Source organism: Periplaneta americana, chromosome 14 (genome assembly GCF_040183065.1).
Source record: "Periplaneta americana isolate PAMFEO1 chromosome 14, P.americana_PAMFEO1_priV1, whole genome shotgun sequence".
Lineage (NCBI taxonomy): Eukaryota > Metazoa > Arthropoda > Insecta > Blattodea > Blattidae > Periplaneta > Periplaneta americana.
This window is the reverse complement of record NC_091130.1, coordinates 92,134,556-92,150,172: the sequence shown is the minus strand read 5'-3', so window position 1 is coordinate 92,150,172 and position 15,617 is coordinate 92,134,556. Positions and strand designations below refer to the sequence as shown.

Below are 15,617 nucleotides of genomic sequence, written 5' to 3'. Positions count from 1 at the left end.
CCAGAGTGCATTAATTCCTTGCATGTAGGTCCTTTCCATTAATATTGACATTTGATTGGCTAGTATATGAAAGAAGTAATCATTCTATGCTGACTGCTTTTGCGCAAGGACATTGCAAAGAACTGGCTTTAGCATTGCCATTGCTCGTAGAAGGAAGCTCAACTTCATCTCTTGAAAGAGATGTGTCCATTACAGTTTAGGGAAATAGTTCCAAAATGTGCTCTTGTTGCAGATCTCAATCATTATGGGAGATTTTAATAACTGTTCTTTTTTTTAATAATAGCTGTTTTTTTCTTGTCTTATATATTAATTCCTCCAGTCTGCTTTCACTTTCTGATCCTGGGGTATATGTTTCGTCTCGATCGCTGTCATTATTGTAATCCATAAGATTTGACAATAATAATACTGTATTAATTGGCAATTTTCCCTAGTTCGACTAGTGGCAATGAAATACTTAATTATCATCACAGCAATCATCTATAACAATTTTTTTTTTTTTTTTTTTTTTTACAATTATGCCACATTTACAATCTGTCTACAATAGACAATAAGTAAATAGTATAAAAGAATATGACATGAGTGGAGATGTTATCCCATGACAACACTCCAAAAGAAAAATAACAATGTTTTAAATAGCTGTAGTAAAAATGAATGGAAGGTCAAGAGCATTGGTCCTTTTAAGTCTTCTTATTGTTTGACTATTATCCAGCAAATTTAATGCATGATGATTCAGATATTGATTTAATCGGTGCAGGTATTTTTTTGCTGAACTTAGAGATTTCTTCTTTTACAGTTGAAATGTTAAGATCATGATGAATGACATCATTTCGTACATACCATGGTGCAGTGACAATGGAACGTAAAGTTTTGGATTGATACCTCTGCAGTATTTCAATATTTGAGTTGCTAGCAGTTCCCCACAGTTGAATGCCGTATGTTCAGATTGGTTTTAATATGACTTTATAAACAAGAAGTTTATTTTCTAATGACAGTTTTGATTTAGGTCCCAATAACCAATAGATTTTTGATGTTTTAAAATTTAATTCTTTACGTTTAGTTTCAATATGTTTATGCCATGTTAAGCGGCGATCTAAATGCATACCTAAATATTTAACATCGTCTGCTTCAGGAAGTTCTTTGTTGTACAGTGTTACAGGAGGACAGTTTTCAGTTCTGGTTCCAAAAGTAACATGAACTGATTTGTTTTCACTCGCTTGTATTCTTCATTTAATTAGCCAGTCTTCCATTTCTTTCAATTCATTCTGCAGGTTTTCAGATGCTGTTGATGGATCTTCATGTGAAGCAAGAATAGCAGTGTCATCAACGAAAGTAGCCACCAATACCTCATTAGAAATTGGAAATTCAGCTGTATAAATTGTATATAGTATAGTGCCTAAGACTGAACCTTGAGGTACACCTGACTTTATATCATGGAATGAGGAGAAATGTTCTTCGAACTTTACTTGAAAAATTCTCGATGTTAATTACGAGTGAAGTAATAAATAATAGGGTTGTGGAAGTATGACTTTCAGTTTGTAAAGTAGACCAAGATGCCAGACTTTATCGAAGGCTTGTTGAATATCTAAAAATACAGCAGAACAATATTTTTTTGTTTCTATGGCATCTTCAATTTTATTGACGACTCTATGAATTTGTTCTATTGTAGAGTGTTCTCTTCGGAATCCGAATTGATGGTCAGGTATAACATTGCTGTCAGTAAGAATTGGAGACAATCTCTTTAAAAAGAGCTTTTCAAATAATTTAGATAGTATTGGTAACAAACTAATTGGACAATATGAAGTCACTTCATTTGGTGGTTTTCCTGGTTTTGGAATCAAGATAATTTGAGAAACTTTCCACTCTGCTGGATGATAAGAAGTTCTAAGAATTCCATTAAAAAGAGTTGCAATAAACACAATTGCTTTTCTGGGGAGTTCCAAAAGAATTTGAGCAGTTATCAAGTCGTAACCAGGGCACTTCTTTGGATGTAGTTCTGTTTCTATTGCATTCTTGCCATCGTTTGGAGAAAAACTCGGAATTGGTAAACACATCTGAAGTGGGACACTGAGAAATTCGTTAATTTCATTATCATTAGAATTTACTGTAGATGCTGGATTTGGAGTGAAAACGTTTGCTAAATGATTTGCATAAAGTTCAGCTTTCTCTAAGTCACTTCTGGCCCAGTCACCATTGCTTTTTCTAATTGGAGATATCACTCTCTGAGGACGTTTCAGTTTCTTAGTTATTTTCCACAAGGAATAGTCATCTCTATTTGTAGCACTAAGATTTACAAGATAATCGTTGAAGGTTTCATTCTTTAATTTAAAGAGTTGTTTTAATTCTTTGATACTTTTATTTAGTTTGGTTTTGTCTTCAGGTCGTCTATGATTTTGCCAAATTGCTCGTAGTTTTCTTTTTTCTGAAATTTTCTTCTTTATTTCTTCTGGATAATTGATGCAAGTTTCTTCTTTGGGTCTCAGAACTGGAGTAGATCTCCAAGCAGCTTGTTGAATTAATTCTGTTAAATATTCAGTGGCAGTATCAATGTCTGTGTCTGATTTGAGGGGAAGGTTAAGGGTGATATTATTTTCTAGCCAACTTCTGAAAGAGTTCCAGTCTGTATGTTTGTTGTAAAGCGAAGGAGAATGTATTTTCTTAATTACTGTTACACTTATTGCGGCTATAATTGGAGTGTGATCAGAACAAATATCAAAACAAGACTCGACATCAATATAATTGTTCCCTATTCCATTGACAATAAAGAAATCCAATAAATCAGGTATATTGTTTGGATCTGTTGGCCAATATGTAGGTTGGCCTGTAGAAAGAGTTTCAAATGTTTTATTTGTTACACATTGTTGTAATTCTCTTCCCCTTGGAGTTACCAATCTTGAGCCCCACATTGGATGCTTTGCATTTAAATTTGTAGGAATTCAGTGTATTTATTATCCTTCGGGTATGTATTGTTATTTTTGTTGTGAGAAGTGAACTTTGAAGAGAATTTTATTGTAATAAACAAAAAATAATTCATACATAACCAGTTATATGTAGTAAATAAATATCAGTGACTAAAATCATTATTTTAATTTGATTTTAATCTATAGAGCGAGTCAGTTTGCCTCTTCTAGTATTAAAAATAGAAATACCTACAGAAACTATTCTTATTAAAATGTTTATCCACGATCATAACGAAAAGCATGCTTTACTAAATCTTTTGCATTTGTAAAGTACCGGTAGGCTTTTATTCAACATTACTTTATTACACTAGTGAGATAAAGACTTTACCTCACAGTTTGAACTTTATCTCACAGTTCATTAGTATTTTCCTAGTACCCGGGCACACACATATACTTTTCCATTGAACTATTACTCAAGAAGTTAATATATTAGCTACTAGATGTCACTACCTCTACTTCTTTATTATCATTTCTTAAATATACATACACTCAATCTCCTTCTCTTTTCTCTATCTACTACGTCGTAATTTGTGCATTGCATCCATATCTAATATATAATTTTTAAAAATTTTGTAATAATTTATCTTTTGGGATGCGAGGAGACTTGAACCTGCGAAGTTGGGTTTAGAGGATTTTATAACAACACGCGTTAGTCAACTGAGCTAAACAGGCACGATGGTTAATTACGTTTTAAAAAAGCAATCATAACAGCAAAAAAGAACATTTTCAATAAATTTATCGAAAATATTAATTACAGAACCGATAGCGCTAAAACATATAAATTTCTGAAGAATATTTCCAATACACAGGAAAATACTAGCCAACCTATTATTCATAATAACAAAACACTAAAAAACAAAGAGATACAACCAGACAACCATGAAGAAATGACCAATAAAGTAAATGAAATACTGGCAAAAGTAGAATTCAACAAACCATACAACAAAGTTATGTACATCTGCAAAGACTACTCCGACAGAGGACTAGCCAGGGTTGAACTCGCCAGCATGGAAGACAAAATGACTATAATAAAGAACAAACACAAATTAGCGGGGGAGGAATGCTTCATCGATGATGACATGACACTCCAGGAAAGGAGTATACAAACCCAACTACGTAATCTAGCTACCGAAGAGAGAAACAAAGGCAACAACGCCAAGGTGGGATATCAGAAAATACTGATAAATGATAGATGGATACGTTGGAACGAGCTGCCCCAGGCGAAAAACCCGCCGCAATCACGGAACCTGCCCCAACCAAAAAACGCGCAGCGGCCACAACAACAAATCAACATCCCAGGAACAAGCACTATGCAACAAACAGCAACTTAGAACCACCAAGAACGCCAACGGAATCTCACAACACACCAGCCCAGACACCACACCAACGTACCACCAGACAAGAATTCAGAATAGCCACACTAAACGTGAACACACTCAGGACAGAAGAAAGAGAAGAGGAGCTAAACTATGCTCTAAAAAACATTAACTGCGACATCCTGGGCCTCTGCGAGATCAGAAGAATGGGGGAAACTATAATCGAAAAGAATAACGGCGACCTCTTCTGCTACATCGGGCAGACCAAAGGACAGAAAGGAGTGGGATTCCTGATAAAGAAACACATCAAACCCATGGTGAAGGAAATCATAGGGGTTTCAGAGAGAATAATAGTTCTAAAGATAAAGACAGCGACATGCGATGTAACTATGATACAAATATATGCACCCACAGAGAACCATAGTGATGAAGACAGCGAAGACTTCTACAGACTGCTAGAAGACACAATTGAGAAACACAGATCACATAGAAACTTCATATTAGGCGACTTCAACAGCAAAGTAGGGAACAAACTCCACGCACAAGAGGACCCAGTTGGGCCGTACGGCTACGGGACAAGGAACGCAAGAGGAGAACGACTGGTACAATTCGCCACAGAACAGAGAATGGTGATACTAAACACGTTCTTCAGAAAGCGTAGCGAAGCAAGGTGGACCTAGAGACACCCCAACGGTATGACAAAAAACGAACTGGACTACATACTAACCGACAGCCTAGCAGGTACGAGGGACATACAAGTCGTACCAAACCTGAAATTCTCGACGGATCACAGAATGGTACGCGCCACAGTGAATATAAAGAGAAACAGAAGACATTTTGGGAATACAATAGCGAGCACCATTGACAGCCTAGATAGGCACACTTTCGGCCTTGCACTACAGGAACGACTACAAGAAGTGGACCTATCCTTCCAGCGTGACCCGCAGGATCTATACAACTCCATCAAAGCGGCCCTTACCCAAGCATCAATCACAGCCAGGAGAACAAATGGAACTAGGGAAAACAGTTCCAAGCTCAGCCCGTTAACAAATGCATTAATTGAACATAGGAAGAGATTATATCCAAGCAGGGATGAAAACGAGGACAATAAAAACCAGTACGCAGAGATTGATAGGCAAACAAAAAGGGCGATCAGAAGGGACGTACGTGAACACAACACAGAGGCAGTAAGAGCAATACTGGAATCGTCCAAATCAACAAGAAAAGCAAGAAAACAGAGAGGAAGTGGGAAGCAATGGCTCTTGGGAGCACGGGGACCCAGAGGCAACCGTCTAACAGAAAGAGAAGACATTGTGACGGCAGCCACAAACTACTACAGATCACTATACACCAGCTCCAAACAGGAAGCGAATCCAAGCGACAGTATTCAGATGAACAACGTAGACGACAACGAGGTCCCACCAATACTTCAAAGCGAGGTCAGGACAGCGATAGGGGAACTCAAATCCGGAAAAGCGCCCGGAGAAGACAACATCCACAACGAACACCTGAAACTTGGTCAAGACTCTTTGCTAACACCGCTTACTGCAGTCTTCAACGAAATACTCAAATCGGAGACAGTACCCCACCAATGGAAGACAAGCAAAATTATTCTACTCCACAAAAAAGGTGCCAAGGACGACCTGAACAACTACCGTCCAATCAGCCTGATGTCAAATATCTACAAGCTGTTCTCTAAGATAATCACAAGGAGACTCACGAAAGTACTGGATGACAACCAAGCTCCAGACCAAGCAGGATTTCGCTCAGGTTACAGCACGGTGGATCATCTACAGACAATCAACCAGGTCATAGAAAAACGGACAAATTCAATATTCCCCTCTATCTCGCATTTATAGATTTCAAGAAAGCATTTGACTCGGTAGAACACTCCTGTGTATTACAGGCGCTGAGCAACCAGGGAGTCGAGCACAAATATATCAACATCCTAACTAAGCTCTACGGAGACTCGCACGCCACCGTGATGACAGAACGAGGACAAACATTCAGAATAGAAAGAGGAGTCTGACAAGGGGATCCCATCTCACCAAAGCTATTTACTAGCCTCCTTGAAGACATTCCGTAAGCTAAAGTGGAAGAAAAGACATGGAATCAATATAAACGGATATCGGCTCACGAACCTAAGATTCGTGGATGACATCGTACTTTTCGCTAAAAACACCACCGATCTACAAGAGATGATACAGGAACTAAGCGATTGCAGCGCACACGCAGGCCTAAGCATGAACATGGAAAAAACCCAAGTCATGACGAACAGCCAACCACAACCCATCCAAGTCAACGCAACCAGATTACAGTACGTGGAAGATTACATCTATCTGGGCCAATTGGTCGGATTCAAAAGCTGCATGACGAGAGAAATAAAAAGAAGAATTGCATCAGCATGGAGAGCTTTCTGGTCACTGCAATTCATACTCCTTGACAAGAAACTGAACCGCAAACTAAAGCTGGAGGTGCTGCAATCCTGTATCCTCCCAACCTTACTTTACGGCTGTCAGACCTGGAAACTGACCGTGAACCAGAAGACACAGATTCAGGTCTGCCAACGCAAAATGGAGAGGAAAATCCTAGGACTCTCCCTCAGAGACAAGATTTCCAACACCAGACTCAAGCAGATGACAAACACCAGAGACATGGCACACCAAGGGGAGCGCCTGAAATGGAAATAGGGAGGCCACGTGTCGAGACTTCAAGGCTGCAGATGGGCGCATATTTCCACCACGTGGGATCCATGCATCGGGAGGCGAAACCGAGGAAGACCTGGGACCAGATGGGCGGACTTCTTCAAGAGCCTAGCTGGACCCCTGTGGTCCAGAACAGCCAAGAACCGAGAAGAATGGAGATCGCTACAGTTTGCCAGTATCGAGTGAGAGTGCAAGTGTACACACACGAACGATGAACAAAACTTATATAGAACTGAATCTACAATCATGCGGATTAGCTCACCGCATGATCTCTAAAGAGCTCCCCTTCTTAGGAGGCCATAGCCCTTCACGGGAAATCCAAAGGCTATTTCATTCATTCATTCAACAGATAGTAGAGATATAGCAAACGCATTTAATAAACACTACTCAAACTCTCACAGATTACATTCCAATATCAAAAAAACTGACAAATTTATCAAAAGAGAATTACATAAAAATAATAAAAACAATATTACTAGTACAAAACCTGAAATATTTCATCAAAATTTTACTTCCAAAGAATTAAATCTAGCTATACAAAATTAAAAAACCAAGAAATCTCCTGGCCCCAACAACATTCATTCCGAATTTTTTAAACATTTGGGGGAAAAAGCCAAGTCTGTACTTTTATCCATTTTCAATTTATCATGGAACACCTCCATTCCTGCAGCTTGGAAAAAAAACAATCACTGTACCAATTCACAAAAAAGGGAAACCTGCTCATGATGTTAATAGTTATCAACCAATAGCACTATTAAGCATGATAGCAAAAACCATGGAGTCCATGATCTCCAACAGATTAACTTGGTATTTAGAATCCCAAAATCTTTTATCACCAAGACAAGCCGGCTTTCGACAACTACACTCTACCAATGAACAAGTCATACGCCTCGGCCAAGAAATAAAAGACAGTTTTAACAAGAAAGAAGATACCTTGGCAATATTTATTGACTTTCAGTTAGCATATGACTCTGTTTGGAGAAACAAATTATTACTAAAACTCCAGAAATTAGGTATCTCCAGCAATATGTTCAGATGGATATCAGAATTCCTTAGTCAAAGATTCATTGCCACTAAATTCAATAATTCACTTTCTAATTATAGACAAACATATCGAGGTCTACCTCAGTGCGCTGTCCTCAGTACATCTTTATTCAATATTTATATAAATGACTTACCCTTCCTATTAGAGGCATCAAACATGAAAACAGCACTATTTGCAGATGATATAGTTTTGTGGACTTCCAGATCTTACAGACATAGAGACAAAATTCAAAATTCTGCTCTTAAAGCTCTAAATCAACTACATGTATGGAATACATCAAATTTGATGACACTCAATTTAAGCAAAAGTAACTACCAAATATTTTCACTCGGTAAAAAAGAAAGAGAATTCAATATCCAATACAATGGCCAACACCTTCCTAGGACTTATGAATCCAAATATCTTGGAGTTATTTTCGATAGTAAGTTAACATGAAGCAACCATTTGAAATACATTTCTGAAAAAGCTCGTAAAAGATTCTCCCTTCTGAAAAGACTAGCAGGAAAGAAATGGGGTTGCTCTACGAATACTTTGAACACTACATACAAATTGTTTATACAGCCAGTGCTGACATACTGCGGAGAAATTTTAATTACTTCACCTTTCATAAACGACATAGAATATGTTCAAAACCAATCTCTCAGACTCATTACTGGTGGAATCAAAACAACTCCAATAGATTCTATGAGATTCCTCACTAATATTAACAGCATCAAAATGACAATAGAAGAAAAACCACTGATTCAATATGAAAAACTTATCAGATTACCAGGAAACAATTGGCATTCATACAGTCCTCTCTGTAGATTGAAAATTAAAAAAAGTTTCATATCCATTGTTCAAGAATTAAAACAGAAAATAAATATCCCGAATTTAAAAGAAAACTTACAAATTAAACCAAACCCTTTAACTCTATTAAATATGGAATATAATTTAAATTTAACAGAAGAAATACTGAAATCAGAAGTAAACACTGAAATACTGAAACAATTGTCTTTAGAGACAATTAATATTAGGTATCCTCCACAAAACTGGCTTCATTTATACACCGACGGATCCTTGATCTCCAGAGAACAAGGTGCCGGTGCAGGTGTTACGTGCTGTCTCTTCTCACTTTATAGATCTCTTGGATATGGAACAAGTAGTTTTGATGGTGAAATCATTGCAAAAAGTGAATGTCTCAGGAATCTTCTATGCCACATCAATAAATTTAGGAATGCAGTTATATTGTCAGACTCCAAAGCAGCTATTCTATCAATTGTCTCTAAACACACACCTTCATCTCAAAGAGCAGAAATAACTAAAATGCTCTCTCAATTAATATCACTTAATAAAAGAATTGTATTCCAATGGATACCATCCCATTGTGGAATCCTGGGAAACGAGAATGTGGATGCTTTAGCAAAGAAGGGCAGCACTGCTACTTACAGACCTGTTACTAAATCTGTGTTTTACTCTGTAAAAAGATTTATTAAATCTATATACTTGGATTTCAACAAATAAAATTTGATTACACAATCACAAGGGAAAAAATGGAACTCTCTACATCAAAATCCACAGTTAATTCCCGATTTACCACGAAAATCGTCTGTAGCTGCATTTAGATTGGCAACAGGCCATGATTGTTTGGCTAAACACCTGCATAGAATTGGAATATATCAGTCCCCTAACTGCCCATTGTGCAACTCAAACCAAGAAATGGATTCGGAACACCTCAAAATCTGTGCTTCATTGGCTGGTCATGATAATATCTTTGAAAAATATTAGAATGCAAGAGGTCAAATGACTTTATTGTCAAACGCCTGGCATTAGAAAACAAGAACAACATATTCCTCTTAAGTTTACAGAAGTAAAATGTGAAATTATTTTAATCACATTAGTCCCGTGAACACTTCTAATTAATCCCTGAAACTTCAAAAAGACGAAAATACACATTTAAAATGAAAAAAACATTTATTAAAATTATATAATTAATTATAATTTGTTATTAATTTAGCCAACGCCTTAGATACCATACTTCACTAATCATGGCCTCCTACATCATAACCTACCTAGTACACGTATCGATTTTAAAATCCATGCCATGATATTATGTGATTATATGAGGACTTATTTGCAACATATTTTCTTTTATAAAACAGAATTTTTCGTTATGGTCATGGATAAAATTACGTATGGTACTTGTGAGTATGATCTTTATTGCGCTCGTGTAATTTAAGCACTCGGCTGACACCTCGTGCTTAAATCTTTCCACTTGCGCAATAAAGATGCACTTACCTCACAAGTACCATAAATAACTATTACCTATCTTTGTTGATGTGAGCTTGCTTTTGTACAAGAACAAGAACTATTTTCTTCCTACAACAGAACATCGTAACAACATGTTCAATAACTCGTTAATGCTGTTCTTTCATATTCTAGAATGTAACAACAGTAACTTAAGCTCTACTGACCATGCATCGAAGAATTATGAAAACAAAAATAAAAATACAAATTTTACTTTATACACTAATCTTTAGACCTCCTGCGGCACAGTGAAAAATGTGATCAGAGACCTAGTTTTTTTACTGCTCATAGTAGAGACCACAAGGCAACTTTTGTACACTGGAAATATAAATCATGAAAAGAGATACAGCTGCTCTCGAAACAGGGTACCGGTATTTCATAAACCAGGGTTTATTATTATTAACTTCGGTGTGTATAACATGACTTATGTTTTTCTGTATTCTGAGTGTAATACATGTCATAATACAGTAAAATGATCACTTTGCCTAAGTCTTATTTTCTAACATTTTGTCAGTATTAACAGTTTATGCCGACATATGCCCTTAGTAGTATCACTGCCTATAAGATGTACTGGAGAAATGTTATGTTGACACTGAAGATTTTTATGCCTCTCTACTTAAACTAATGGGTGCCAATGCTCTATTAATGAGGAACCTTGTAAGGTTTGCTCTCTCACATTTCGAATTTCGGATATTTTTTTTTCGATATACCCTATTGTACATTTACTGATATTCTGATAAATATTCGAACGTTTATTGATAAGTAACTGTAGCTTACTTAAATCTGTTGTCCCAGTAAAGCTGCTTAAGAAATTCTGGAAAGTCTGCTTCCAGTGCAACTATCTTCTTTCCACTTCAAAGACCGTATTTTATACTTCAAACCGTTCAGGGTGTAAATATTTATCCATCCCAGGCTCTGAGTAATTGTATTCTTTGATCATTCATATTATTTGAGGAATAAATTCTTATGAATAATCAGTTATGGAAATGAAGGTTTTATATATATATTTTTTCGGAATATGTATTAATATAACTTTCTTGTGTTAGCCTAAATTCTATTATACCTGGTTTACATGTTTCGACCTTTCATGGGTCATCCTCAGAACTGGGATGAGTTCTGAGGATGACCCATAAAAGGTCGAAACATGTAAACCAGGTACGATAGAATTTAACACAAGAAAGTCATATAATACATACTCCGAAGTGATACAGTGTTAAAAGTTGTGTAATAAAGATATATATTTTTTTTGTTGTTATTGTTAATTTATTTAAACATTTCTGATAATCCTACTTGTCTGTGGTGTAATAATCATGATGAAGATCTGGAACACATTCTTCTATACCGGTACTGTCCATCCATAAACCACAAAAGAAGTAAATTAAAATCATCAGTGCCAGTTGCAGAAGACACAGCCCTGCAGTATATATTGACTACACCCCACCTCTGGCTACTAGCAACAGGCATCTATAATGAACACCGATCAAAATACCCCTCATTTCTCGTGAAAAACAACAACTGAATAGACAACAATGGACTATAGTAGACTTTATGTTGTCAGCAAACAGCTGGATACATTAAGAAGATTGATTGGTTAATTTATTTAAAGATGTTCTAATCCTTCTCATGTAGACCAGATGTTAATGTCTGTGTGCTTCACACCAAAAGATAAACCACTTATTAAAGTAATAATGAGAAATATACATGGTGTCTTACAACTTCATTTTACGTTTCTGTAGGTATATAATCAATAGTTTACCGCATCTATTTTATGTTCTTCATCTATAACAAATGTATTTGCACTCCAGGGACCATAACCTTTAATTGCACTTACTGTATATCACGTATCAAACTGGTTGTATCCTGTCAATGAAGTCTGCAACCAAATAATAAATGATTCAAATCACCAAAGGATCCACACTCCAGTTTTATGGCAATAAATAGGAGTAAGTGCCACTTTAACTTTATTCTCATAAAAAGAGATATAACTGCTCTCGAAACAGGGTATTTCATAAACCAAAGTTTATTATTTTTAACTTCGGCTTGTATAATATGACGTATCTTTTTCTGAATAGAATCTTCTAGACTCAAAAAGAGGCTCCTTAAGTGAAGCTCCTCAGCCGCTTCCTTTGCTAAACCATCAATAACGTCATTACCATGTATTCCGCAGTGACTTGGTATCCACACTAGTTGTAACTCATTATTCCTGCGTTGAATATCATATACCAGGTTTTTTACAAAGCACGATATCCAATGATAACCTGGTTTTCACTACCGATGTCAACTGAAACAACACAGTAAGTGAATCAATAAAAATGAATATTTTAGAATTAGTTGTGTTCATTAATGATAATAAAACTCGTTTCACCACTAAAATCTCAGCAATGTCAACGTGCAATGTCTCTTTTCGAACTAAGTAGCATTGCATTATAAAATGCAGCTCCAGTTCCTTTTCTTTTTTCGAACCATCACAACTTTTTTTGAAGACTGACAGATAGATTGTAAATATTCATTGAACCTTTGTGGCATTGTACCCTCCTTGGCAAATGTAGTCGTATCGTTGCTAATAGGATTTATTACGACTGAGTAATCTGTACAGTAACAGGAAAATCTAGGGGTCTTCTGTGTATTAGAATCAGAAAAATAAGCTCCAAAGACCTCTATAAATCTTAGATATTTAATCTTAGGTCTCGATGAAGTGTTAGTGAATAATTCATGCAGATATTGAATGGAGTATCACTACTGAATCAAAATACCAGTCAACAAACTTGTTACTGTTGACAACCATTAAACAATACAACAATACTGATACCAGTATCACAACCATATTCAAATGTCTCTACTTACAAATAAATTTCCATTACAAAAATTCTCTTAAAATATAATGGGTGACACAGGGGAGTGTACTTATTTGTGAATGAACAGTACAAAGTTTATTATTTTGGTTTTAACACTTGTGTGAACTTATGCCATTTATTTTACATAAATAAAATCACATCTTGAAGGCAATGTTCATCTTCATTGATGTAGTTTTCAAGTCGAGATGTGAAGCTGCCCCATATGTGTTCCAATGTCTCCCGATTGATCTGCAGCACCTCTCTACGAATAGCTGTCTTCAGTTTGTCTAATGAACGGGGTTTGTCGAAGTAAACTCACCCCTTAAGTGTCCCCACAGAATGAAGTCGCACATACTCAGGTCGGGAGATCGAGGAGGCCAAGGCACATCTCAGAACCTGGAAATTAAATGGCCAGGAAACAATCCCCATAGGATGTTCATTGAATTTCTGATGGTGTGGGCTGTAGTCCAATCTTGTTGGAACCACACATATTGTTCCAAGTTCAACATCTGGAGTTCTGACACAGAAATGGTGTTCATCATGTGCATGTAACGATTGGAATTCACTGTTACTGCTACACCCTCCTCTTCAAAAAAATAGGGACCGATAACATAACGCCTGAATATCACGCACCACAGTGTCACATGGGGTGAATGTAGAGGTCGTTCATGCAGTTATCTTGGATTTTCCGGTGCCCAGTGTCTGAAGCTGATGAACCCGTTTAGATGGAAATGCACTTCATCACTCATAAAGATGAGCGCATCAGGTTCTTCGTGAAAAGAACCTGCATCCATATGGCAAAATCTTCCCCCTGACCATAATCTTCTTGCGAGTAATTGCTGCACACAGACAATCTTGTACACATGAAATTTCAGATCAGTTTTAAAAATTCTGAACCCATGATGGGACTGCTACATGCCGCCGATGTTGAAATGACGGCAGAATAATCTCTGAGCTGCAATCACTAAGTCACCGTTCCTCACATACACATTGTATGTGAACACGCGATGTTCCACTGACCACGGCGCCATGATAACTGAAATGGCAAACATGACGGAAGTTAATGCTTACCCCCACTCTCTCCACATTACTTCCTTCGCGAGTACAGTCCCATCAAAAATGAGTACACTCCCCTATGTCACTCTTTACTTGTTCAATTAACTTTCATTCTGTAATTAATATAAATATATTCTAATATACAATTTAATCATTTGATTTCAGAATTCAGTCTTTACTACCTTAACCAAACTTGTACAAAGTGTTCGCAATTTCAAGGTGAGAATCAATGCTGCTTTAGCATTGTCGATACCATCCAGTAGGCAGTTTTATGGTCCCTACTACATTGCAATATGGAATGCATTACTTGCTGGACTTGATAATTCCCAGAACATGGAAGACTTCAATGAATATAAACATCGTGATAATCTACTAGACCAGGTATAAACAAAAAAAAAAAAAAACTTAATATATACTGTTATGTTTAGATAGCTTGACAGGTCGTAATATTCTGCGCAGTAAACCAGGCAAGTCCATTTGATATTTATAAGGAAAAAAGGGGCGTAACTTATGTGTTAGTTGCTGTGCAGCTCCTGTGGAGTTCACTTCTTTTCCTCATACAAGTGCGTAGTATACTAACATTAGTCCCGTAATGGAACCAATAAAGACATTGCAGTTTAGTTTATTGTGAGTGGATGAGTGAAAAGATAAGACTGCATTGTGTTAAGTACGAGTGTTTGGATAGCAGTGATTGGAGAAACTGTGATCGCCCATGGAGTGCAGGTATGTGACTAACGTTTTTCAACATAGCTTTAACATACATTAACATGCTTTCAGTTCTCCTCCTTCCTCCTCCTGCCCCACTAAATCTGCAAAGAAACTGACACCCCTACTCAAATTTTCGCGTATAACACCAACCAAGCTATCCAAACACAACAGTGCTATCTTTTGTTTGTTTGTGTGTTGTGTGTGGGTGGGCATGCGTGTGTTTATTTTTTATTTCATTATTCAACATGTTCCATTACACAGCGTAATACAATATGTCTTGGTTTTCTTATTAGAAATTTATAAATATTTTTCTTAATACATTTTCATTCAATTTTATGGCTTCGAACATGTCAGTAATGGCCTATCAATTCACTATAGTGTTAAGTACAAATTCCTGCATAGAGAAAACAAAACTCAACCACAATGAAAATCTTAGATGTCGTGTAACCAGAAAGAGAAATCCTCTGTAGTAATCATTCATACAGCTGATCTAACAGGGTCCGCCGAGAACAAATGTAAATTTTGATGGGGGGAACTGCTAGAGTGCCAGAACAAGAAATACGTTGTTTAATAAGCTCTGTGACTTCAATCTTGACCACTTTACAATTTACGAGGATGCATAGGCTCCACTCACTAGTGATGCCAAGCCCAAGACATTTAATTACCCACCGAAAGATTGGACGAAGCGATGCTGCTTGAACAAACCTGAA

At 36.7% G+C, this 15,617-nt stretch overlaps 1 protein-coding gene across 6 annotated transcripts in view; it reads left to right on the top strand.

Moving 5' to 3' along the window:
• LOC138713571 (HEAT repeat-containing protein 6) overlaps positions 1-15,617 on the top strand; it is a 274,274-nt gene that overhangs the window by 248,958 nt on the left and 9,699 nt on the right. For 5 of the 6 annotated variants that reach the window (XM_069845747.1, XM_069845743.1, XM_069845744.1 and 2 more), the window contains one exon: positions 14,365-14,580. The exons of the other annotated variant lie outside the window; for it this stretch is intronic. In XM_069845747.1, coding sequence (XP_069701848.1) covers positions 14,365-14,580 — 216 coding nt within the window. The remainder of the gene's footprint in view (positions 1-14,364; positions 14,581-15,617) is intronic. 6 annotated transcript variants of the gene reach the window in all.